Source organism: Bombina bombina, chromosome 4 (assembly GCF_027579735.1).
Source record: "Bombina bombina isolate aBomBom1 chromosome 4, aBomBom1.pri, whole genome shotgun sequence".
NCBI classification, from domain to species: domain Eukaryota; kingdom Metazoa; phylum Chordata; class Amphibia; order Anura; family Bombinatoridae; genus Bombina; species Bombina bombina.
In genome coordinates, this window is record NC_069502.1 from 54,204,387 (window position 1) to 54,229,981 (window position 25,595).

A 25,595-nucleotide genomic window follows, 5' to 3' on the forward strand; every position below is an offset into this window, starting at 1 on the left:
CCTAATATTCTGTACAATACTAGTGTAATCCATGGCCATCCGAATGTAACGAATAAATCTGAACTAATTCGGTACTACCGTAATTCGGAAATTCGAATCGATCCGAATTTACGAATTTAACAAATTCGGCCGAATTTCGATTTGGAACGAATCCAAACGCACATGTCTACTATTCAATACATTTAAGTAAAATTTTGAATTTACTGTCCTTTTAATGATCCTTCATCTCAAACAAAGCATTTTATTATTTCAATTTCAAACAAAACAGTCATTTTTGGTTGCATAGTCTATAAGGTTTTCCACTTGAAGAGCAGTTCAATTACACTCATCTTGAAAATCCTGGTGTAGTCCATGTCCATTATCTTCTTTCTTTGATTTTCATGTGTTTAAATAGATTTAACTTTAATCTTATTTACTAATTAAAATCACTTTGCTACTTCAAACAAAAGTTTTTCGCTTGGGCTACAATGTTTTCAAACAAGTATCCTGTTTTGGATCCAGACTTTTAAAGGGACATTATAGTGGTTAAGGTACATGATAAAATTAATTAGAAGATATAATTGTTGAACTAATCACTGTGTGTGTGTATAATCTCAGCAAAGTGATTAAACACATAGGTAAAGTCCTTCTCAGGAGCCAAAGAGAACTGCTGGCCACAAACAATAAACAGTCTGTGAGCATATCAGCAGTGACAGTTGCCTGATAATCACTGTCTGTGTTGAGCTTGGAAGCTGCAAAGCTTGCAGCTCCTGAATGGGACTTTAGTTATGTGTTTTACCCTTTTTTTTGGTGTTAAACAGTAAGGGCCAGATTTTAAATGTAGCGCAAATGTTTGTGCACGAGCGATAAAAGGGTTTATCGTGGGTGTTCGGGCTTATTGCTGGTATTACGAGATGAAAGAAAATGCAATCTCTTGAGCGCAATTGTGAATTATGCTAGAATGATTACTGCATCCTTAGAGCTCTGGTTAACTGTTTCTCGAAAGATATATATATATATATTTATTGTACCAAAAACATCAGGAATATGTAGAAATATTTATGAATGAATAAATAGAACATATTCTTCTATGTGAAGAACATTGGAATGTGAAATATTAATATTTTCATGTAGTGTTAGCGCACATGAGAATATGTGATCGGGTTGTAGTTTGTTAGAGTTCTCTTTTCACTTTGTTTCTCCTTTAACTTCTATGGGGGAATATATGAATGCGCATGCAATAGTCAAAGTTCGGCTTTTTGTGCTTGTCGGGTTAGCGCAAGAGCAAAAACAGTTTACCTTCAACTCATAATACTATAACAACCTGACGCACGTAAAAAGCATACTTCTAGCGCAGTTTACACTCGAGCGGGAACATTAATTAGCGCTCCAATTGTAATCTGGCCCATAGAGTTCAACAGTGAGTAAGCAAAATTAGTATCAAATTCAATCATGTATTTTTTCCACTATTAAGTACCTTTATGTCTAAACTATAATTAAAAAAAAAAAAATGTAATACTAAAATTTACAGAAGATAAATTTTACATTAAATGAATTGCAATAATAATAAAGAAACTTCTAATTTGATATGGACATCTAAAAGCTTTCCAGTTGTTCTATAATACGTACAGACATATATTTAATATATAAAATCTATTTACAAAGTATTAGATAAGGTAATAATGGTACATATACAATTTTTTTAAGTCAGAGCCTAGTAGACAAATCTCATGTTTAATGGAAGCTGCAATAGAAAGTTCACGCTTTATTGTCTTTCATCGGACGGCTGGGAGAAGCTGCATCCATTTTTGTTTTGTAAAATCAAGTCTTACCTGCAGGGGAAAAAATGAACATTTATATTTGTGCATAAGCGTGGATTATAACGTTACTTCAACATACTTGTTATAGCATTAGATGGATGTTAGCAATTTAGAAAAAGGCACTATTTTTTGTCATAAGATATTCAAAATAGCTTGTATTACAGAAAAAGGAGAGTTTACATAATAATATTATCTTGAACATGTGCATAAAAAATACAATGTATAAGTTATAACATATATATATATATATATATATATATATATATATATATATATATATATATATATATATATATATATATATACACACACAGTATATATACACACACACACACACACACACACACACACACAGTATATACACACACACAAACAGTATATATACACACACACACACAGTATATACACACACACACACACACAGTATATACACACACACACACAGTATATACACACACACAGTATATACACACACACACAGTATATACACACACACACACAGTATATATACACACACACACAGTATATACACACACACACACAGTATATATACACACACACAGTATATACACACACACAGTATATACACACACACACACACACACAGTATATACACATACACACACACAGTATATACACACACACAGTATATATACACACACACAGTATATACACACACACAGTATATACACACACACACACAGTATATACACACACACACACACACACACAGTATACACACACACACAGTATATACACACACACACACACACACAAACAGTATATACACACACACAGTATATACACACACACACTATATACACACACACACACACACACACAGTATACACACACACACACACATATTCAGGTATATTTATTAATTGCCTATAACTCAAGTGTATATGAATAAATTGTTTGCTTGCTTTTAATGCGCCATTAAATACAGTACAATTGTATAATCAACCAATTCATAATAAAACAACAACGCAATAGCACTCAGAGATTTTAATTTGTTTGTCCCCTGTTTCATGTGACAGTCATCAGTCAATCACAGACTTGTATACAAATATAATTTCATCTTCAGCTAGTACCTCAAAACATCTCACAGAAAACACACACTGATGGCAGTAAATTTGAATTTATTTATTTTTTAATTGCACTATTTGAATAATATAAGTTTATTTTTTGCTTTATTGTTCCTTTAAAGGGATAGGAAAGTCAAAATTAAATTATTCAGATAGAGCATGTCATTTTAAGAAACTTTTAAATTCATTTCTTTTTTCAAATGAGCTTTGTTCTCTTAGTATCCCTTGTTGAAAAATAATATGCACATACCCTACACCAGTGGGAGCTATCTGCTGATTGTTCCTTCAGCAATGGATAGCAAGAGAATGAAGCAAATTTGATAATTTAAGACAATTGGAAAGTTGTTTAAAAATGTCTATCTATCCAAATCATAAAAGGAATTTGTGTTTGTCTGTCCCTTTAAAAACAGTTACACTACTCAAATGGTGGATATTTACACACACATACCACATCCATAAAATAAAATAACATTCACACAAATACAAACACATACCACATGCATAAAATAAAATAACATTCACACAAATACACACACATACCACATGCATAACATAAAATAACATTCACACAAATACACACACATACCACACGCATAAAATAAAATAACATTCACACAAATACACACACATACCGCATGCATAAAATAACATTCACACAAATACACACACATACTGCATGCATAACATAAAATAACATTCACACAAATACACACACATACCACATGGATAACATAAAATAACATTCACACAAATACACACACATACCGCATGCATAACATAAAATAACATACACAAATACACACACATACCGCATGCATAACATAAAATAACATTCACACAAATACACACACATACCGCATGCATAACATAAAATAATATTCACACAAATACACACATATACCGCATGCATAACATAAAATAACATTCACACAAATACACACACATACCGCATGCATAACATAAAATAACATTCACACAAACACACACACATACCGCATGCATAACATAAAATAACATTCACACAAACACACACACATACCGCATGCATAACATAAAATAACATTCACACAAATACACACACATACTGCATGCATAAAATAAAATAACATTCACACAAATACACACACATACTGCATGCATAACATAAAATAACATTCACACAAATAAACACACATACTGCATACATAACATAAAATAACATTCACACAAATACACACACATACCGCATGCATAACATAAAATAACATTCACACAAATACACACACATACTGCATGCATAACATAAAATAACATTCACACAAATACACACACATACCGCATGCATAATATAAAATAACATTCACACAAATACACACACACTGCATGCATAACATAAAATAACATTCACACAAATACACACACATACCGCATGCATAACATAAAATAACATTCACACAAATACACACACATACTGCATGCATAACATAAAATAAAATTCACACAAATACACATACAGCATGCATAACATAAAATAACATTCACACAAATACACACACATAACGCATGCATAACATAAAATAACATTCACACAAATACACACACATACCGCATGCATAACATAAAATAACATTCACACAAGTACACACACATAACGCATGCATAACATAAAATAACATTCACACAAATACACACACATACCGCATGCATAACATAAAATAACATTCACACAAATACACACACATACCACATGCATAACATAAAATAACATTCACACAAATACACACACATACCGCATGCATAACATAAAATAACATTCACACAAATTCACACACATACCGCATGCATAACATAAAATAACATTCACACAAATACACACACATACCGCATGCATAACATAAAATAACATTCACACAAATACACACACATACCGCATGCATAACATAAAATAACATTCACACAAATACACACACATACCGCATGCATAACATAAAATAACATTCACACAAATACACACACATACTGCATGCATAACATAAAATAACATTCACACAAATACACTCACATACTGCATGCATAACATAAAATAACATTCACACAAATACACACACATACCGCATGCATAACATAAAATAACATTCACACAAATACACACAAATACTGCATGCATAACATAAAATAACATTCACACAAATACACACACATACCGCATGCATAACATAAAATAACATTCACACATATACACACTCATACCGCATGCATAACATAAAATAACATTCACACAAATACACACACACATACTGCATGCATAACATAAAATAACATTCACACGAATACACACACATACCGCATGCATAACATAAAATAACATTCACACAAATACACACACATACCGAATGCATAACATAAAATAACATTCACACAAATACACACACATACCGCATGCATAACATAAAATAACATTCACACAAATACACACAATTACTGCATGCATAACATAAAATAACATTCACACAAATACACACACATACCGCATGCATAACATAAAATAACATTCACACAAACACACACACATACCGCATGTATAACATAAAATAACATTCACACAAGTACACACACATACCGCATGCATAACATAAAATAACATTCACACAAACACACACACATACCGCATGCATAACATAAAATAACATTCACACAAATACACACACATACCGCATGCATAACATAAAATAATATTCACACAAATACACACACATACCGCATGCATAACATAAAATAACATTCACACAAATACACACACATACCGCATGCATAACTTAAAATAACATTCACACAAATACACACACATACCGCATGCATAACATAAAATAACATTCACACAAATACACACACATACCGCATTCATAAAATAAAATAACATTCACACAAACACACACACATACCGCATGCATAACATAAAATAATATTCACACAAGTACACACACATACTGCATGCATAAAATAAAATAACATTCACACAAATACACACACATACTGCATACATAACATAAAATAACATTCACACAAATACACACACATACCGCATGCATAACATAAAATAACATTCACACAAATACACACACATACCGCATGCATAACATAAAATAACATTCACACAAATACACACACATACCGCATGCATAACATAAAATAACATTCACACAAATACACACACATACTGCATACATAACATAAAATAACATTCACACAAATACACACACATACCGCATGCATAACATAAAATAACATTCACACAAATACACACACATACCTTCATATCTGATATCTTACTTTGTGTTAGGCTAAATACTATTTCTAAAATAAGAATTTAACCCCTTAATGACCGAGGACGTGCAGGGTACGTCCTCAAAAAAAAGGCAGTTAATGCCTGAGGACGTACCCTGCACGTCCTCGGTGTGGAAAGCAGCTGGAAGCGATCCTGCTCGCTTCCAGCTGCTTTCCGGTTATTGCAGTGATGCCTCGATATGGAGGCATCCTGCAATAACTTTACATGGCCATCCGATGCAGAGAGAGCCACTCTGTGGCCCTCCCTGCACCGGACATCGATGGCCGGTATCGTTGGTGGGTGGGAGCCGACTTGGGAGGCGGGTGGGCGGCCATCGGTGTATCTTCTGCCATCAAGGGGGGCGGGATCGGAGGCGGGGCCGTTAGGGGGCGCGCGCGGGGGCGCGCGGGAGCGCGCATGTGCACGGAGGTTGGCGGGTGGGCGCGTGCACGGGGCGGGAGCGGGTGGGAACCGCTACACTATGGAAAATATTGCTAGGAAAAAGGGCCCAATCTTGTTTGTGCAAAAGCACAAAAATAGATCGTGGAGGGGTGGGGGGTTGGTTTTGTGTGGGGGGAAGCTACACTACAGAAAATTGTAATAAAAATAAAAAAAAACCATATTTTCTTCTAAACTGGGTACTGGCAGACAGCTGCCAGTACCCAAGATGGCGCATATTAAGTTAGATTGGGAGGGTTATAGAGCTGTTTGGGGGGGATCAGTGAGGTTGGGGGCTAAGGGGGGGATAGTACACAGCAGCATATGTAAATATGCTTTTTAAAAACACAAAAAAAAAACAAATATAGCTTTTATTTTAGTACTGGCAGACTTTCTGCCAGTACTTAAGATGGCGGGGACAATTGTGGGGTGGGGGAGGGAAGAGAGCTGTTTGGGAGGGATCAGGGGGTCTGATGTTTCAGGTGGGAGGCTGAGCTCTACACTAAATGTGATATTAACCCTGCAAGCTCCCTACAAGCTACCTAATTAACCCCTTCACTGCTCGCCATAATACACGTGTGATGCGCAGCGGCATTTAGCGGCCTTCTAAATACCAAAAAGCAACGCCAAAGCCATATATGTCTGCTATTTCTGAACAAAGGGGATCCCAGAGAAGCATTTACAACCATTTGTGCCATAATTGCACAAGCTGTTTGTAAATGATTTCAGTGAGAAACCTAAAATTGTGAAAAATTTAACGTTTTTTTTAATTTGATCGCATTTGGCGGTGAAATGGTGGCATGAAATATACCAAAATGGGCCTAGATCAATACTTGGGGTTGTCTACTACACTACACTAAAGCTAAAATTACCCCAAAAAGCTCCCTACATGCTCCCTAATTAACCCCTTCACTGCTGGGCATAATACACGTGTGGTGCGCAGTGGTGCGCAGTGGCATTTAGTGGCATTCTAATTACCAAAAAGCAACACCAAAGCCATATAAGTCTGCTATTTCTGAACAAAGGGGATCCCAGAGAAGAATTTACAACCATTTGTGCCATAATTGCATAAGCTGTTCAGTGAGAATCCTAAAGTTTGTGAAAAAATTTGTGAAAAAGTGAACAATTTTTTTTATTTGATCGCATTTGGCGGTGAAATGGTGGCATGAAATATACCAAAATTGGCCTAGATCAATACTTTGGGATGTCTACTAAAAAAAATATATACATGTCAATGGATATTCAGAGATTCCTGAAAGATATTAGTGTTCTAATGTAACTAGCGCTAATTTTGAAAAAAAAATGGTTTGGAAATAGCAAAGTGCTACTTGTATTTATGGCCCTATAACTTGCAAAAAAAGCAAAGAACATGTAAACATTGGGTATTTCTAAACTCAGGACAAAATTTAGAAACTATTTAGCATGGGTGTTTTTTGGTGGTTGTAGATGTGTAACAGATTTTGGGGGTCAAAGTTAGAAAAAGTGTATTTTTTTCAATTTTTCCTCATATTTTATAATTTTTTTTATAGTAAATTATAAGATATGATGAAAATAATGGTATCTTTAGAAATTCCATTTAATGGCGAGAAAAACGGTATATAATATGTGTGGGTACAGTAAATGAGTAAGAGGAGAATTACAGCTAAACACAAACACCGCAAAAATGTAAAAATAGCCTTGGTCCCAAACGGACAGAAAATGGAAAAGTGCTGCGGTCATTAAGGGGTTAAATGTTATGATAGAGAAATTTTAAATTATCAGAGCAACAATGTGAGTTTGATTTGATTTTTATTTCAAATGTTATTTTTTTTTTTTTTTTTTTTCAAAACAAATATTGTGTCTCTATTGAATGCTTCAGTAATGTTTACAGGAATTTGTCATTCAACAAAAAAAGAATGTTAAACTGTTTAGTGAATTTTGCTATTTCAAAAAAATATATATATATTTTTTGGATGCTGACAGGTGTTTTTTTTTTTTTTTTTTTCAAATGTTACCAGCTCCGGGTTTCAATGTGCATATAACCCAGTGACACTTATTTATTTATTGTATTTTTGCAGCTTTTTCATGATATTAAGTTGCTTATTGGTGCCTTTTATCTTGTCAGGTGACCAGTCATCCCAATTAAAGGAACACTGTATGCCATTTTTCTCTCCCTTTTATGCATTGTTAATGGTATGCTATAGCAGCTGCATAGTATTAAATGTATTGGGTGTTGCTCCTTTAGGATTATTCACATAAATCGCTGCTTTTGCTCATTGAAACCATCACCCATAATAGAAATGTCTCTAGCTAAATATTGGACTTTGTGTATAGGGAGAGATAAAATAAGCATGCCCTATAATTTTTTAGAACCTCATTAATAATTATTTTTTAATAGTTTTTACATTATTTATATTTTTAATATTTACATAGCATGATTTAAGACAACTGTATTCAAGTGCGCTAACCTTACACCGTGTTAGATCTTCCCGAATCGGGATTCACATATTGTACATTCTAATGTTCTTCACATATATATATATAAATATACAGGTATAGATGCAAATAGAAATATATATTTAAATATAAATATTACAGATATTTCAATGAGATATTAATAGCCCAGTCACGATATCTGAAGTCCAATTCTTTGTTCACATCGGGTTTTGCTTACACAATAAACGTTTTACTTTCAACGTGTAATACAAGCGTTACCCGACGTGAGCGAAAAGTTAACTTCTAGCGGGATCGCTAAATAGTGCACCACTTGTAATCTAGCGTTACATGTGCAGCCCCTGTCAAATGCATCCTGCAGTCCTACCGGGTCCAATTACAGATGTGGCCCTGGTGCCTTAGAACTGAACAAATTGGTGCTCTGACAAAATGCAGAAAGACATTTGGCAGAAGGACATTTGGCAGACGGACATTTGGCCGACAGACATTTGGCTGACAGACAGAAAGCTAAAGAATGTTCCGATTTCGGCCGAGGGCAGATACGTTCCAGAGTGCTCTGTTCTAATCACAGCCTCGGGCGCCGCAACTGCCTCTGGGAACCTTACCATGGGTCCTAGGCCGCACGTTTTGTAATTCTCTGTCTGGGAAACTATCTATCAAATCTATCTATTTGTCTATCAAATCTATCTATCTATCTATCTATCTATCTATCTATCGTATCTATCAAATGTATCTATTGCATCTATTGATCTATCTATCTAATCTATGTATCTATCTATCAAATCTATCTATCTCGTGGCCGGACTGTTATGTGACAGCCACTTGTGTTTCGGCCAAATGTCCGTCGGCCAAGTGTCCGTCGGCCAAGTGTCCGTCGGCCAAAAGTCCGGCCACGGAACAAATTAGGTTACATTTACACCAGCAATAATGTTGCATTTAAGAAAACACCAAATAATATTAAACAAAACAAATAGTAAAGGGGGTAAGATAAGAAACTTACTGAATTTATATGAAGCAGAAAATCCAGGATATTGATTTGAATAGTCACTGTGGAACTTTATTAGCAAAGCGTTATCAGTGGATTTCCTGTTGAAAGAACTCCTGCCACAGAATGTTCCAATAAGTGGAGAAGACGTTGTTTTCCCATCATAGATACGAACATAGTCGTATCTGCAGTAAGGATATGTCTCCAGATTAAACACATCAAAATTTATTATAATCTGTAGGAAAGTTTAGAAAATTAGCAAAAAGTTAAAGGTGCAGTGTACTTGAAAAATGTAGATAACCCCTTTATTATCAATTCCCCAGTTTTGCATAACCAGCACAGTTATATTAATATACTATTTAGTAAATTAGTGCTGACTCATAAATAACTCCATGGGAGTGAGCCCAATCAATATATATATGGCATACATGAGCTAGTGCTGTCTAACTGCGAAGAGCTAATGAAATGCACAAAGATAAGAGGCGGTCTTCAACGGCTTAGAAATCAGCCTATGAGCTGTTCTAGGTTTAGCCTTCAACAAAGAATACTAAAAGAACAAAGCACATGTAATGATAAAAATAAATTAGAAAGTTATTTAAAATTGCAAGCCCTTTCTGAATCATGAAAGTTTAATTTTGACTTGAACTTTATGATTAAAAAATACAATTTACTCCTATTATCACATAGTGCACAGGATTTTTAAAATTGGTTCCATTACAAAAGCCCATATGAAAATTTGATACCCAAAAAAATCCCACTGCCATAAATGCTCACATGAAAAATACCCACATGTAAAATTGCTCACACAGAATTATATTATTATATCTGTATAAGCATTTATCTATCTGTGTGAGGAAGTTTCTGTGTGGGTATTTTTCCGTGTAGGTATTTTACCATGTAAGCAATTTTCCATGTAGGTATTTTTGCATGAGAACAATTTTCTGTGTGGGGATTTTTCCATGTCAGCAATTTTCTGTGTGGGGATTTTTCCATGTCAGCAATTTTCTGTGTGGGGATTTTTCCATGTCAGCAATGTTCTGTGTGGGGATTTTTCCATGTCAGCAATTTTCTGTGTGGGGATTTTTCCATGTCAGCAATTTTTTGTGTTGGGATTTTCCACATGAGCATTGATTATTTCTTTTCTGTGTGGAATTTTCATGTGAGCATTTTCATGTGTGCATTCATCTAGTCAGTTATAAATTCACACTTTTTTGAGGTATAAGCTCCTAGCAAGTGTGTACAAGAGTTCCCCGAATATACATATCTGAGTCAGTGACTGGCCAATGGGTGTCATGTGATACTGGGAGCTAGCTGAACACATTGGGTAAGGCATATTTGTGCAGTCACTAGGGATGGGCGAATTTTTCGAAACATTCGAAATTTAAAACAAATTTTTATACATTCGTTCAAATCAAATTTTTATACATTCGTTCAAATCAAATTTTTAATGTTCACATAATATTCTAACATTCGATTTTCAAATGTTCGTTTTCGAATTTTTCGATTACAGTCAAAAATATTTGTTCTAATAATAGAATTGTTGGCTTTGTATTATATTGTATATTCAAATTCGATATCTATATTTCACATTTGATTTCAAAATGTAATATTCAAATTCAATTCAATATATCACATTCAATTTTGAAATGTAATATTCGAATTTGATTCCAATATATCAAATTTGATTTTGTTATGTAATATTCAAATTTGATTTTAATTTCAAAATAGTATTTCTAAGCTACAATTTTCTTTTGTAATGTAATATTCAAATTCAAATTAGTTTTTATAATTCAGTTATCTTATAAATATAAAAATGATTTAATATTCGAATTTAAATATTCAAATCAACTTATTCCCTCCCATATGTAAATGTTATAGTTGTAGTTGTTAAAATTTCATTTGACAGGTTTAGTTTTGGAGAAAAGGGACGTACTGGTTTAGTGGTTGTGTTGGAATATTTTGATAGTGATTTTTTTCTATATACTACTATTATCTATCTATTTGCTCCTGCGGCATCTTTTATTTTTGTGTGGACACGACTGTGGAGGGTGGACTGCACACCATGAGAAGACGCATTTTTTATCTTCATCTTCAATGAATTTCATATATTTTTGGAGAGGTAATATGCAGTCTATTATTTTTATAGGCAAACATTCAGGTGATAGTGATAGGTGGCTACCTGCTTTTACTTTGTGCATTTATTTAGTTGTTTTTCTTTTTCTAAGAATTTAATTTGAAAAATTATTCATCTTTATATTCATTGTAATTTTTTAAGTCTATTCTACATTAGTGTTTCTTACCAGAAGTGGCCCTAACAGGCCATATTTTCATGATGTCTTAACTAGAACACTGGTAAAATAATCAGTACCTATGATGAGAGCCGGGTTAGTTACCATGGTTACTGATTTCTTTTACATGTGCTCCAGTTAAGACGTTCTGAAGATATTGCCTACTAGCCTAGGTTTACTTGAGGACTGTGGTTGAGAAGTACTGATGTTCACCATAGAGATGTACTTGTAATGTAGTGCGGGTTGTGTTTTACTGTGCTAGTCCTGCCTTGTATCTGGGTACTATTGAATGGGCATTGGCAGCCAGTGATGCTGACTGACTAGGGTCTAATTTATATTTGTAGACTAGATTTTCTTTTAGATTTGTGAAGTATGATATGTTAAAAAGATACATTTTGATACATTTCAAATATTCAATTTCAATTGAATGTTTTTGAATGTTACATTCGAAATAATGCAATCGATTTTGATTTTGAATGTTCATAAAAAATCGTATATATACATTCGAATTTTGAATGTGTATATTAATTTTATGTACATGGAAATCGAAAGTGACATTCGAAAACTATAAATAACATTCGAAAATAGAATTTTTAAGGATATTCGTTCTTATCAACATTTGAATTTGTAATTGGAATTTTGGTAATAACATTTGTTCTAACATTCTAATTCGAAAATTTACACATTCAACCATCCCTAGCAGTCACCAATCAGCAGCTATCTCCCAGTAGTGCATTGCTGCTCCTGATCCTCGCTAGTCATGCTTTTCAAAAAAGTATACCAAGAGAAGGAAGCAAATTAGATGACTGAAGTAAAATGGAAAGTTGTTTAAAATTGTATTCTTTATCTGAATTATGAAAGTAAAAGAGTTCCATGTCCCTTTAAATGAGTGTTTTTGGTTGTGTTTAGAAAAAATAATAATTTACCTTCAATTCTGGGCTAGCGGTAATAATCCAGAAACAATCGACCGAAGGTGGATATAGATTGGGGTATCCCGGTGATGTTATAACCCCAGGTGCGGAATTAATTGTGGCACCACAGTAAACTGTAAGTTAATAAAGACAATAAGAAAAATAATGTGTACGTCCCGAAGGGTGCATATATTATATGATAATAATAATAATAATAAAAAAATATATATTAAATAATTTCAAAGGGGATGTTGATAGTTATATTTTTCAGAGAAAAAAAAAACATGTCTTATTCTTAAAGAGACTGAAAATGGTAAAATATTATTTCTTTCATATAAATGATGATGGTCTACAGTCCTCCATAACATATGGGATATATTTCCCGCCACTAGGAGGAGGTCAAGAACCCATCCAAGAGCTTTAAAATCCCTCTCATCTCTCTTCTCTCTCTTATTTTTGTTCTTGGCCTCGTAGGAGATGGTTGAGAATAGAGGTTGTTCCAGCTACTTGCTTATGGATTACAAATTGGGAGCTCAGACCTATGTGAGACCTAGAGCCCCTGGGGAGCATAATTTTCACATAAGACAGAAAAGACTCTTCACAGCAGTTGAAAGATACAGGGACATAAGAATACCCTGTTATGTGCAAAGTATTTAGCCATAACTACCCTCAGGCATCGCTGGGACTTGTCCTTAGCCTCCTCCTGAGGGACACCAGTATTTCCTACTGCAATCCTTTGCGGTACTTGATAGCTGCACTAGATGGGCTATCTACTGGATTTTGCTGCAGCTGCATTAACATTGACATGCCTGGTAAGCCAGTGGAGGGTTACTGCATAAGGTAAGTGCCATTACACAGCCCAGACACAGACCAGAGGCTATTTTTGGATTCTCTGTCAACAAGTACAGCATAGCCAGGGGACTTATATTGTGCTCCTTATGACACTATTTTAATTTTTTTCAATTCCCTACCTACCCAATTCTTCTCAAGGACATAGCCAAGTAACACTGCACATTATATCATTGTATTAGGCTTGGTGCACATTATATCATTGTATTAGGCTTGGTGCACATTATATCATTGTATTAGGCTTGGTGCACATTATATCATTGTATTAGGCTTGGTGCACATTATATCATTGTATTAGGCTTGGTGCACATTATATCATTGTATTAGGCTTGGTGCACATTATATCATTGTATTAGGCTTGGTGCACATTATATCATTGTATTAGGCTTGGTGCACATTATATCATTGTATTAGGCTTGGTGCACATTATATCATTGTATTAGGCTTGGTGCACATTATATCATTGTATTAGGCTTGGTGCACATTATATCGTTGTATTAGGCTTGGTGCACATTATATCGTTGTATTAGGCTTGGTGCACATTATATCGTTGTATTAGGCTTGGTGCACATTATATCATTGTATTAGGCTTGGTGCACATTATATTGTTGTATTAGGCTTGGTGCACATTATATCATTGTATTAGGCTTGGTGCACATTATATCATTGTATTAGGCTTGGTGCACATTATCTCATTGTATTAGGCTTGGTGCACATTATATCATTGTATTAGGCTTGGTGCACATTATATCATTGTATTAGGCTTGGTGCACATTATATCATTGTATTAGGCTTGGTGCACATTATATCATTGTATTAGGCTTGGTGCACATTATATCATTGTATTAGGCTTGGTGCACATTATATCATTGTATTAGGCTTGGTGCACATTATATCATTGTATTAGGCTTGGTGCACATTATATCATTGTATTAGGCTTGGTGCACATTATATCATTGTATTAGGCTTGGTGCACATTATATCATTGTATTAGGCTTGGTGCACATTATATCATTGTATTAGGCTTGGTGCACATTATATAATTTTATTAGGCTTGGTGCACATTATATCATTGTATTAGGCTTGGTGCACATTATATCATTGTATTAGGCTTGGTGCACATTATATCATTGTATTAGGCTTGGTGCACATTATATCATTGTATTAGGCTTGGTGCACATTATATAATTTTATTAGGCTCGGTGCACATTATATCATTGTATTAGGCTTGGTGCACATTATATCATTGTATTAGGCTTGGTGCACATTATATCATTGTATTAGGCTTGGTGCACATTATATCATTGTATTAGGCTTGGTGCACATTATATAATTTTATTAGGCTTGGCGCAAATTATTTCATTGTATTAGGCTTGGTGCACATTATATCATTTTATTAGGCTTGGTGCACATTATATCATTGTATTAGGCTTGGTGCACATTATATCATGGTATTAGGCTTGGTGCACATTATATCATTGTATTAGGCTTGGTGCACATTATATCATTGTATTAGGCTTGGTGCACATTATATCATTGTATTAGGCTTGGTGTACATTATATCATTTTATTAGGCTTGGTGCACATTATATCATTGTATTAGGCTTGGTGCACATTATATCATGGTATTAGGCTTGGTGCACATTATATCATTGTATTAGGCTTGGTGCACATTATATCATTGTATTAGGCTTGGTGCACATTATATCATTTTATTAGGCTTGGTGCACATTATATCATTGTATTAGGCTTGGTGCACATTATATCATTGTATTAGGCTTGGTGCACATTATATAATTTTATTAGGCTTGGTGCACATTATATCATTGTATTAGGCTTGGTGCACATTATATCATTGTATTAGGCTTGGTGCACATTATATCATTGTATTAGGCTTGGTGCACATTATATAATTTTATTACAATCAAAAAGCTTTTAAGCTTTCTCAGAGGTAAACTGACTTTTCTACTATGGTAGCCATGCCCCCTCAGTTTCCCAGGCCTCACTACCCACTAAGGGATTGTTACTAGGCAGAAATCAGCTCAGGACATTATAGGGCTGTATTTCCTAAAAGCTACTTAAAGGGACAGTAAACACCAAAAATGTTATTGTTAAAAAAGATAGATAATCGTTTTATTACTCATTCCCCAGTTTTGCATAACCAACAAGCTTATATTAATGTACTTTTTACCTCTGTGATTGCACTGTACTTAAGCCTCTGCAGGCTGCCGCCTTATCTCAGTTCTTTTGACAGACATGTATTTTAGCCAATCAGTGCTGACTCCTAAATAACTCCACAGGCATGAGCACAATTTTAGCTATATGACACACATGAACTAATGACCTCTAGCTGTGAAAACTGTCAAAATGCACTGAGATTAAAGGCGGCCTACAAGGGCTTAGAAATTAGCATATGCGCCTACCTAGGTTTAGCTTTCAACTAAGAATGCCAAGAGAACAAAGCTAATTTGATGGTAAAAGTAACTTGGAAAGTTGTTTAGAATTACATGCCCTATCTGAATCATGAAAGTTTAATTTGGACTTTACTGTCCCTCTAATGCCAGGGAGCTACTTGGGCTATGAAAGCTGAGAGCATGTCATAATATGTCATAGGAGTTTCTTAAACTTAGTGTAGAAATGTCTCTATCAATTGTATTGTTTGTGTATGTCTGATATCTCTACTCTGTGTGTGCAAGGTATTCTGTGAGAAGTGCAAGAGGTGCAGAGGAAAGTACTAGTGGCAATATATGTACATATATCTATATACAGTTAAAATCAAATATACAAATGATCCCACAGATAATTTCATACAGATTTTTATAAAGAATAGTGCAGTTAAAAGACAATAACAATTTGTAACCTATTATAATAAGTCTCCCCTATATGGTACTGCAAATATTCTTTCTAAGGGTGGACTTTTCTTGTTTTATAGTATGAGGCTTATATCTCTAATGATCTATATATTTTTCTGGCCACTCATAAAAGCCTTAAAAGCAGGTTCTGACAAATAGAGGCCATATATCTGAATTAGCCTGACTTACATTTCATAGTGGCTAAAGAAAAGCCTAAGAGCTATAACTGTTAGGATTTTTAGTTATGTTTGTTTGTTCGTTTTGTTGTTGTTTTGTCTGTTTTGTTGGTTTAATTATAAAAACCCAACAATGTGGTCACATAGGAAGTGTAAGAAGAGGCGTAAGCTGATTGACATATCCCTAATTTTGGTACTAAAACACAAATCTTATGTTAACCTTATATACTCAAACTATATTGTAATACGGTGATATCGCTATACTTATCTACTCTCGCACAGCGAGAGTACATTTTACCATAGGAGTATATACTAGTATATCATCTATTTGAAATGTCTTGAACTTTGGTATTAGAACACACATTTTATGTTAACCTTGTATACTTAAACTACATTGTAACACCGTGTTGCTGCAGAACTTTTCTTTTCTTGCCCTGTGTGGCATAATGACATGTGCACTTTTTTCCTTTTTTTTTCTGTGTACCCATTGTTGGTTATAAATAAAATATTAAAAAAACAATATGTAACCGGTTACTGACAATATAAAATGCTTAATTATTATTATTATTATTATTATTATTATTATTATTATTATTATTATTATTATTATTATCAGGTATTTGTAGAGCACCAACAGATTAATGATATGCCATGTAAAATATGCTAACCAAGAATAAAAGTCTGTATTAGAAAATCCACCATATAGGGCTAAAAATACTGCTCACAGTGGGTATTATATTAAAAGTCACGTATCGCCTGTTTTAATGCAGTTGATAAATCCCAACAGTCACATACAGGGAGTGCAGAATTATTAGGCAAGTTGTATTTTTGAGGATTAATTTTATTATTGAACAACAACCATGTTCTCAATGAACCCAAAAAACTCATTAATATCAAAGCTGAATAGTTTTGGAAGTAGTTTTTAGTTTGTTTTTAGTTAGAGCTATTTTAGGGGGATATCTGTGTGTGCAGGTGACTATTACTGTGCATAATTATTAGGCAACTTAACAAAAAACAAATATATACCCTTTTCAATTATTTATTTTTACCAGTGAAACCAATATAACATCTCAACATTCACAAATATACATTTCTGACATTCAAAAACAAAACAAAAACAAATCAGTGACCAATATAGCCACCATTCTTTGCAAGGACACTCAAAAGCCTGCCATCCATGGATTCTGTCAGTGTTTTGATCTGTTCACCATCAACATTGCGTGCAGCAGCAACCACAGCCTCCCAGACACTGTTCAGAGAGGTGTACTGTTTTCCCTCCTTGTAAATCTCACATTTGATGATGGACCACAGGTTCTCAATGGGGTTCAGATCAGGTGAACAAGGAGGCCATGTCATTAGATTTTCTTCTTTTATACCCTTTCTTGCCAGCCACGCTGTGGAGTACTTGGACGCGTGTGATAGAGCATTGTCCTGCATGAAAATCATGTTTTTCTTGAACGATGCAGACTTCTTCCTGTACCACTGCCTGAAGAAGGTGTCTTCCAGAAACTGGCAGTAGGACTGGGAGTTGAGCTTGACTCCATCCTCAACCCGAAAAGGCCCCACAAGCTCATCTTTGATGATAACAGCCCAAACCAGTACTCCACCTCCACCTTGCTGGCGTCTGAGTCGGACTGGAGCTCTCTGCCCTTTACCAATCCAACCACGGGCCCATCTATCTGGCCCATCAAGACTCACTCTCATTTCATCAGTCCATAAATCCTTAGAAAAACCAGTCTTGAGATATTTCTTGGCCCAGTCTTGACGTTTCAGCTTGTGTGTCTTGTTCAGTGGTGATCGTCTTTCAGCCTTTCTTACCTTGGCCATGTCTCTGAGTATTGCACACCTTGTGCTTTTGGGCACTCCAGTGATGTTGCAGCTCTGAAATATGGCCAAACTGGTGGCAAGTGGCATCTTGGCAGCTGCACGCTTGACTTTTCTCAGTTCATGGGCAGTTATTTTGCGCCTTCGTTTTTCCACACGCTTCTTGCGACCCTGTTGACTATTTTGAATGAAACGCTTGATTGTTCGATGATCACGCTTCAGAAACTTTGCAATTTTAAGAGTGCTGCATCCCTCTGCAAGATATCTCACTATTTTTGACTTTTCTGAGCCTGTCAAGTCCTTCTTTTGACCCATTTTGCCAAAGGAAAGGAAGTTGCCTAATAATTATGCACACCTGATATAGGGTGTTGATGTCATTAGACCACATCCCTTCTCATTACAGAGATGCACATCACCTAATATGCTTAATTGGTAGTAGGCTTTCGAGCCTATACAGCTTGGAGTAAGACAACATGCATAAAGAGGATGATGTGGTCAAAATACTCATTTGCCTAATAATTCTGCACTCCCTGTATACTGCTATTCCTATAGCAGAAAACTTTGGCTGATAAAAGTAGTCAGAGTGCTGTCAATGTTACTTTTCACAATCATGCCTTGGACATCCAACCTCTTAGGTAATACATTTCACACAACATTATATGGCATTATACTAAAGTTACATAGAGTCTATTGTTCACAAAATACTCTGCGCAGAGTTAACAAGATACACTACTGATTTCTACATTGAATTATCTGAAAGCCTTACTATATCGCACAGCCGAGAATTGGACAAAGCGGATTGGGTGGAAAACCCTTTGTGACCATTCTACGGGACCTGAATGGATCATTCACTGAACACGGATGGCGAAAGAACACGCTAAGCTCCCACTGCCAGTGTGGTGTCTGTCATATACAAGGTATTGTCCAGGCTGGGGAGTAACTTATGTTTACAGTGAAACTGTGTGAAATGAATTACCTAAGAAGTCAGAAACACAGGGCATCAAGTTCTATATGGAGCTTGATAAATATGCCCAAATGACATTGTCCCCAATAAAATCATGTAAAACATTATAGGAATCATTTAATGATAACCGTCCTTGTAAATACAATACATGATTTTTACAAGGTTGTTCCATTATGTAAGGTCAATACACTCTGTGATAGATATTTACCTCTGATTGTGCGTGTAATTTAGCCACACCCTTTTAACTTCCTTTAAAGGGACATTAAACACTAACGCCTAGATTTTGAGTTCTGCGTTAGCCTTAAAAAGCAGCGTTAAGGGGTCCTAACGCTGCTTTTTAACGCCCGCTGGTATTACGAGTATGGCAGGTACAGGTGTACTGGCTCGAGGCTACCGCAAATCCCCTTACGTCAATTGCGTATCCTATCTTTTTAATGGGATTTGCCTAACGCCGGTATTACGAGTCTTGGAAGAAGTGAGCGGTACAGCCTCTACCTCCAAGACTCCTACCGCATAAAAAAGTCAGTAGTTAAGAGTTTTATGGGCTAACGCCGGAACATAAAGCTCTTAACTACCGTGCTACAAAGTACACTAACACCCATAAACTACCTATTAACCCCTAAACCAAGGCCTCCCACATCTAAAACACTATAATAAAATTATTTAACCCCTAATCTGCCGACCGGACACTGCCAGCCACGCTGTGGAGTACTTGGACGCGTGTGATAGAGCATTGTCCTGCATGAAAATCATGTTTTTCTTGAACGATGCAGACTTCTTCCTGTACCACTGCCTGAAGAAGGTGTCTTCCAGAAACTGGCAGTAGGACTGGGAGTTGAGCTTGACTCCATCCTCAACCCAAAAAGGCCCCACAAGCTCATCTTTGATGATACCAGCCCAAACCAGTACTCCACCTCCACCTTGCTGGCGTCTGAGTCGGACTGGAGCTCTCTGCCCTTTACCAATCCAACCACGGGCCCATCCATCTGGCCCATCAAGACTCACTCTCATTTCATCAGTCCATAAATCCTTAGAAAAACCAGTCTTGAGATATTTCTTGGCCCAGTCTTGACGTTTCAGCTTGTGTGTCTTGTTCAGTGGTGGTCGTCTTTCAGCCTTTCTTACCTTGGCCATGTCTCTGAGTATTGCACACCTTGTGCTTTTGGGCACTCCAGTGATGTTGCAGCTCTGAAATATGGCCAAACTGGTGGCAAGTGGCATCTTGGCAGCTGCACGCTTGACTTTTCTCAGTTCATGGGCAGTTATTTTGCGCCTTGGTTTTTCCACACGCTTCTTGCGACCCTGTTGACTATTTTGAATGAAACGCTTGATTGTTCGATGATCACACTTCAGAAGCTTTGCAATTTTAAGAGTGCTGCATCCCTCTGCAAGATATCTCACTATTTTTGACTTTTCTGAGCCTGTCAAGTCCTTCTTTTGACCCATTTTGCCAAAGGAAAGGAAGTTGCCTAATAATTATGCACACCTGATATAGGGTGTTGATGTCATTAGACCACATCCCTTCACATTACAGAGATGCACATCACCTAATATGCTTAATTGGTAGTAGGCTTTCGAGCCTATACAGCTTGGAGTAAGACAACATGCATAAAGAGGATGATGTGGTCAAAATACTCATTTGCCTAATAATTCTGCACTCCCTGTATACTGCTATTCCTATAGCAGAAAACTTTGGCTGATAAAAGTAGTCAGAGTGCTGTCAATGTTACTTTTCACAATCATGCCTTGGACATCCAACCTCTTAGGTAATACATTTCACACAACATTATATGGCATTATACTAAAGTTACATAGAGTCTATTGTTCACAAAATACTCTGCGCAGAGTTAACAAGATACACTACTGATTTCTACATTGAATTATCTGACAGCCTTACTATATCGCACAGCCGAGAATTGGACAAAGCGGATTGGGTGGAAAACCCTTTGTGACCATTCTACGGGACCTGAATGGATCATTCACTGAACACGGATGGTGAAAGAACACGCTAAGCTCCCACTGCCAGTGTGGTGTCTGTCATATACAAGGTATTGTCCAGGCTGGGGAGTAACTTATGTTTACAGTGAAACTGTGTGAAATGAATTACCTAAGAAGTCAGAAACACAGGGCATCAAGTTCTATATGGAGCTTGATAAATATGCCCAAATGACATTGTCCCCAATAAAATCATGTAAAACATTATAGGAATCATTTAATGATAACCGTCCTTGTAAATACAATACATGATTTTTACAAGCTTGTTCCATTATGTAAGGTCAATACACTCTGTGATAGATATTTACCTCTGATTGTGCGTGTAATTTAGCCACACCCTTTTAACTTCCTTTAAAGGGACATTAAACACTAACGCCTAGATTTTGAGTTCTGCGTTAGCCTTAAAAAGCAGCGTTAAGGGGTCCTAACGCTGCTTTTTAACGCCCGCTGGTATTACGAGTATGGCAGGTACAGGTGTACTGGCTCGAGGTTACCGCAAATCCCCTTACGTCAATTGCGTATCCTATCTTTTTAATGGGATTTGCCTAACGCCGGTATTACGAGTCTTGGAAGAAGTGAGCGGTACAGCCTCTACCTCCAAGACTCCTACCGCATAAAAAAGTCAGTAGTAAAGAGTTTTATGGGCTAACGCCGGAACATAAAGCTCTTAACTACCGTGCTACAAAGTACACTAACACCCATAAACTACCTATTAACCCCTAAACCAAGGCCTCCCACATCTAAAACACTATAATAAAATTATTTAAACCCTAATCTGCCGACCGGACACTGCCGCCACCTACATTATAGCTATGAACCCCTAATCTGCTGTCCCTAACATCGCCGACACCTAAATTATATTTATTAATCCCTAATCTGCCCCCCCCAACGTCTCTGCCAGCTACCTACACTTATTAACCCCTATTCTGCTGACCTGACATCGCTGCCACTATAATAAATGTATTAACCTCTAAACCGCAGCAATCCCGCCTTGCAAACACTATAATACATTTTATTAACCCCTAATCTGCCCCCCAATGTCGCCGCAACCTACCTACAATTATTAACCCCTAATCTGCCGCACCCAACATCGCCGCTACTATAATAAAGTTATTAACCCCTAAACCTAAGTCTAACCCTAACACCCCCCTAAGTTAAATATAATTTAAAGAAATCTAAATAAATTTACTATAATTAACTAAAGTATTCCTATTTAAAACTAAATACTTACCTGTAAAATAAACCCTAATATAGCTACAATATAACTAATAATTACATTGTAGCTATTTTAGGATTTATATTTATTTTACAGGCAACTTTGTATTTTTTTTTAACTAGGTACAATGACTATTAAATAGTTATTAACTATTTAATAGCTACCTAGTTAAAATAATTACAAAATTACCTGTAAAATAAATCCTAACCTAAGTTACAAATACACCTAACACTACACTATCAATAAATTAATTAAATACATTAACTACAATGATCTAAACTAAAATACAATTAAATAAACTAAACTATATTACAAAAAAATAAACACTAAATTACAAAAAATAAAAAAATATTACAAGAATTTTAATCTAATTAAACCTAATCTAAGCCCCCTAATAAAATAAAAAAGCCCCCCAAAATAATAAAATTCCCTGCCCTATACTAAATTACAAAAGTAATCAGCTCTTTTACCAGCCATTAAAAGGGCTTTTTGCAGGGCATTACCCCAAAGTAATCAGCTCTTTTACCTGTAAAATAAAATACAAGACCCCCCCAACATTATAACCCACCACCCACACACCCCTACTCTAAAACCCACCCGATCCCCCCTTAAAAAAAAACTAACACTACCCCATTGAAGATCACCCTACCTTGAGCCGTGTATTTGTAGCTTAGGTTAGGATTTATTTTAAGTAATTTTGTAATTATTTTAACTAGGTAGCTATTAAATAGTTATTAACTATTTAATAGCTATTGTACCTAGTTAAAAAAAATACGAAGTTGCCTGTAAAATAAATATAAATCCTAAAATATCTACAATGTAACTATTAGTTATATTGTAGCTATATTAGGGTTTATTTTATAGGTATTTATTTTTAAATAGGAATAATTTATTTAATTATAGTAAATTTATTTAGATTTTTTTAAATTATATTTAACTTAGGGCGGTGTTAGGGTTAGACTTAGGTTTAGGGGTTAATAACTTTATTATAGTAGCGGCGACGTTGGGTGCGGCAGATTAGGGGTTAATAATTGTAGGTTGGTGGCGGCGATGTCCGGTCGGCAGATTAGGGGTTAATAAGTGTAGGTAGGTGGCGGCGATGTTGGGGGTGGAAGATTAGGGGTTAATAAATATAATATAGGTGTTGGTGATGTTGGGGGCAGCAGATTAGGGGTTCATAGGGATAATGTAGGTGGCGGCGATGTCCGGAGCGGCAGATTAGGGGTTAATAGTATAATGCAGGTGTCAGCGATAGCGGGGGTGGCAGATTAGGGGTTAATAAGTGTAATATTAGGGGTGTTTAGACTAGGGGTTCATGTTAGGGTGTTAGGTGTAGACATAGAAAGTGTTTTCCCACAGGAAACAATGGGGCTGCGTTAGGAGCTGAACGCTGCTTTTTTGCAGGTGTTAGGTTTTTTTTCAGCCAGCTCATCCCCATTGTATCCTATGGGGAAATCATGCATGAGCACGTTTTTCCAGCTTACCGCTACCGGGTATGTGGGTTGAAGTGGAGCTAAATTTGGCTCAACACTCACTTTTCTGAGGCTAACGCAGCCATTCAGAAAACTCGTAATACCAGCGTTGGCTTAAGGGTGCGCTGGAAAAAAAAGGAGCGTTAGCCCCGCAATTTTTTACCGACAAAACTCAAAATCTAGGCGTAAATAAATGCTAGATAGATGTATTTTTTAAAGAATTATCAGTTGTTTAAATAGTGACAAAATAAGTATAACGTTTAATATCTATAAAGCAATGTGAGCTGCCATGATGTAACTTAGGTTACCTTTTCTGCTGTGGCCAATTAGGGACAGTTATAAATAGGTCACTAGAGTGTGCAGCCAATGGCTGTGTGGAATATAGCAGTATTCTGCACTTCCATTACTAACAGGAACTGAAATGCTCACAATTTCTGAATGGAATTACAGGAAAAGGAGACAAAATAAATAGTGAAAGTAAATAGCAGAGTTGTATTTATATATACAATTTATCATTTTATATAACCATCTCAAAGTGTTTAATGACCCTTTAAGGAATTATGTACTGTCTGTGTTGCTCAGAACCTACTTACTTTACTTTATGAGAATAGCTATTTTGTGGCTATTATTATTGAGTTTTATACTCTTATTAAACTACATGCTGTATATACACCCTCTGCTAATAAATCACTACATATTGTATATACACAGAGGTGTAATCATTTAATACTAAGGGTTCAGATTTGATAACCTTTAGACAGCTGTACACCTCAGCACATTCTTATGTGATCTATAGTGTACACAGTTTACTACAATATGTGAAATTATCTATTGTACTTAACATAATGACATATTGTGCCATTATCAGTTATTATAACTATCTGTGCTATTAATACTTCTTTATAAGTCAATTAAGCATTGTACTCTCATCATTGCCAGGGGATGTAAACAGATAGTTTATGTCAGTCTGCATTTTATATATTGTTGTACTTTTTTTCGCT

At 35.6% G+C, this 25,595-nt stretch overlaps 1 protein-coding gene across 1 annotated transcript in view; it reads right to left on the reverse strand.

Moving 5' to 3' along the window:
• Positions 1 to 1,611: 1,611 nt before the first annotated feature.
• LOC128656856 (embryonic protein UVS.2) overlaps positions 1,612 to 25,595 on the reverse strand; it is a 169,084-nt gene continuing 145,100 nt past the window's right edge. The window contains exons 13-15 of the mRNA XM_053711022.1: positions 13,262 to 13,380; positions 10,063 to 10,282; positions 1,612 to 1,811 (exon numbers count right to left, since the gene is read on the reverse strand). Coding sequence (XP_053566997.1) covers positions 1,801 to 1,811; positions 10,063 to 10,282; positions 13,262 to 13,380 — 350 coding nt within the window. The 3' untranslated portion in view covers positions 1,612 to 1,800. The remainder of the gene's footprint in view (positions 1,812 to 10,062; positions 10,283 to 13,261; positions 13,381 to 25,595) is intronic.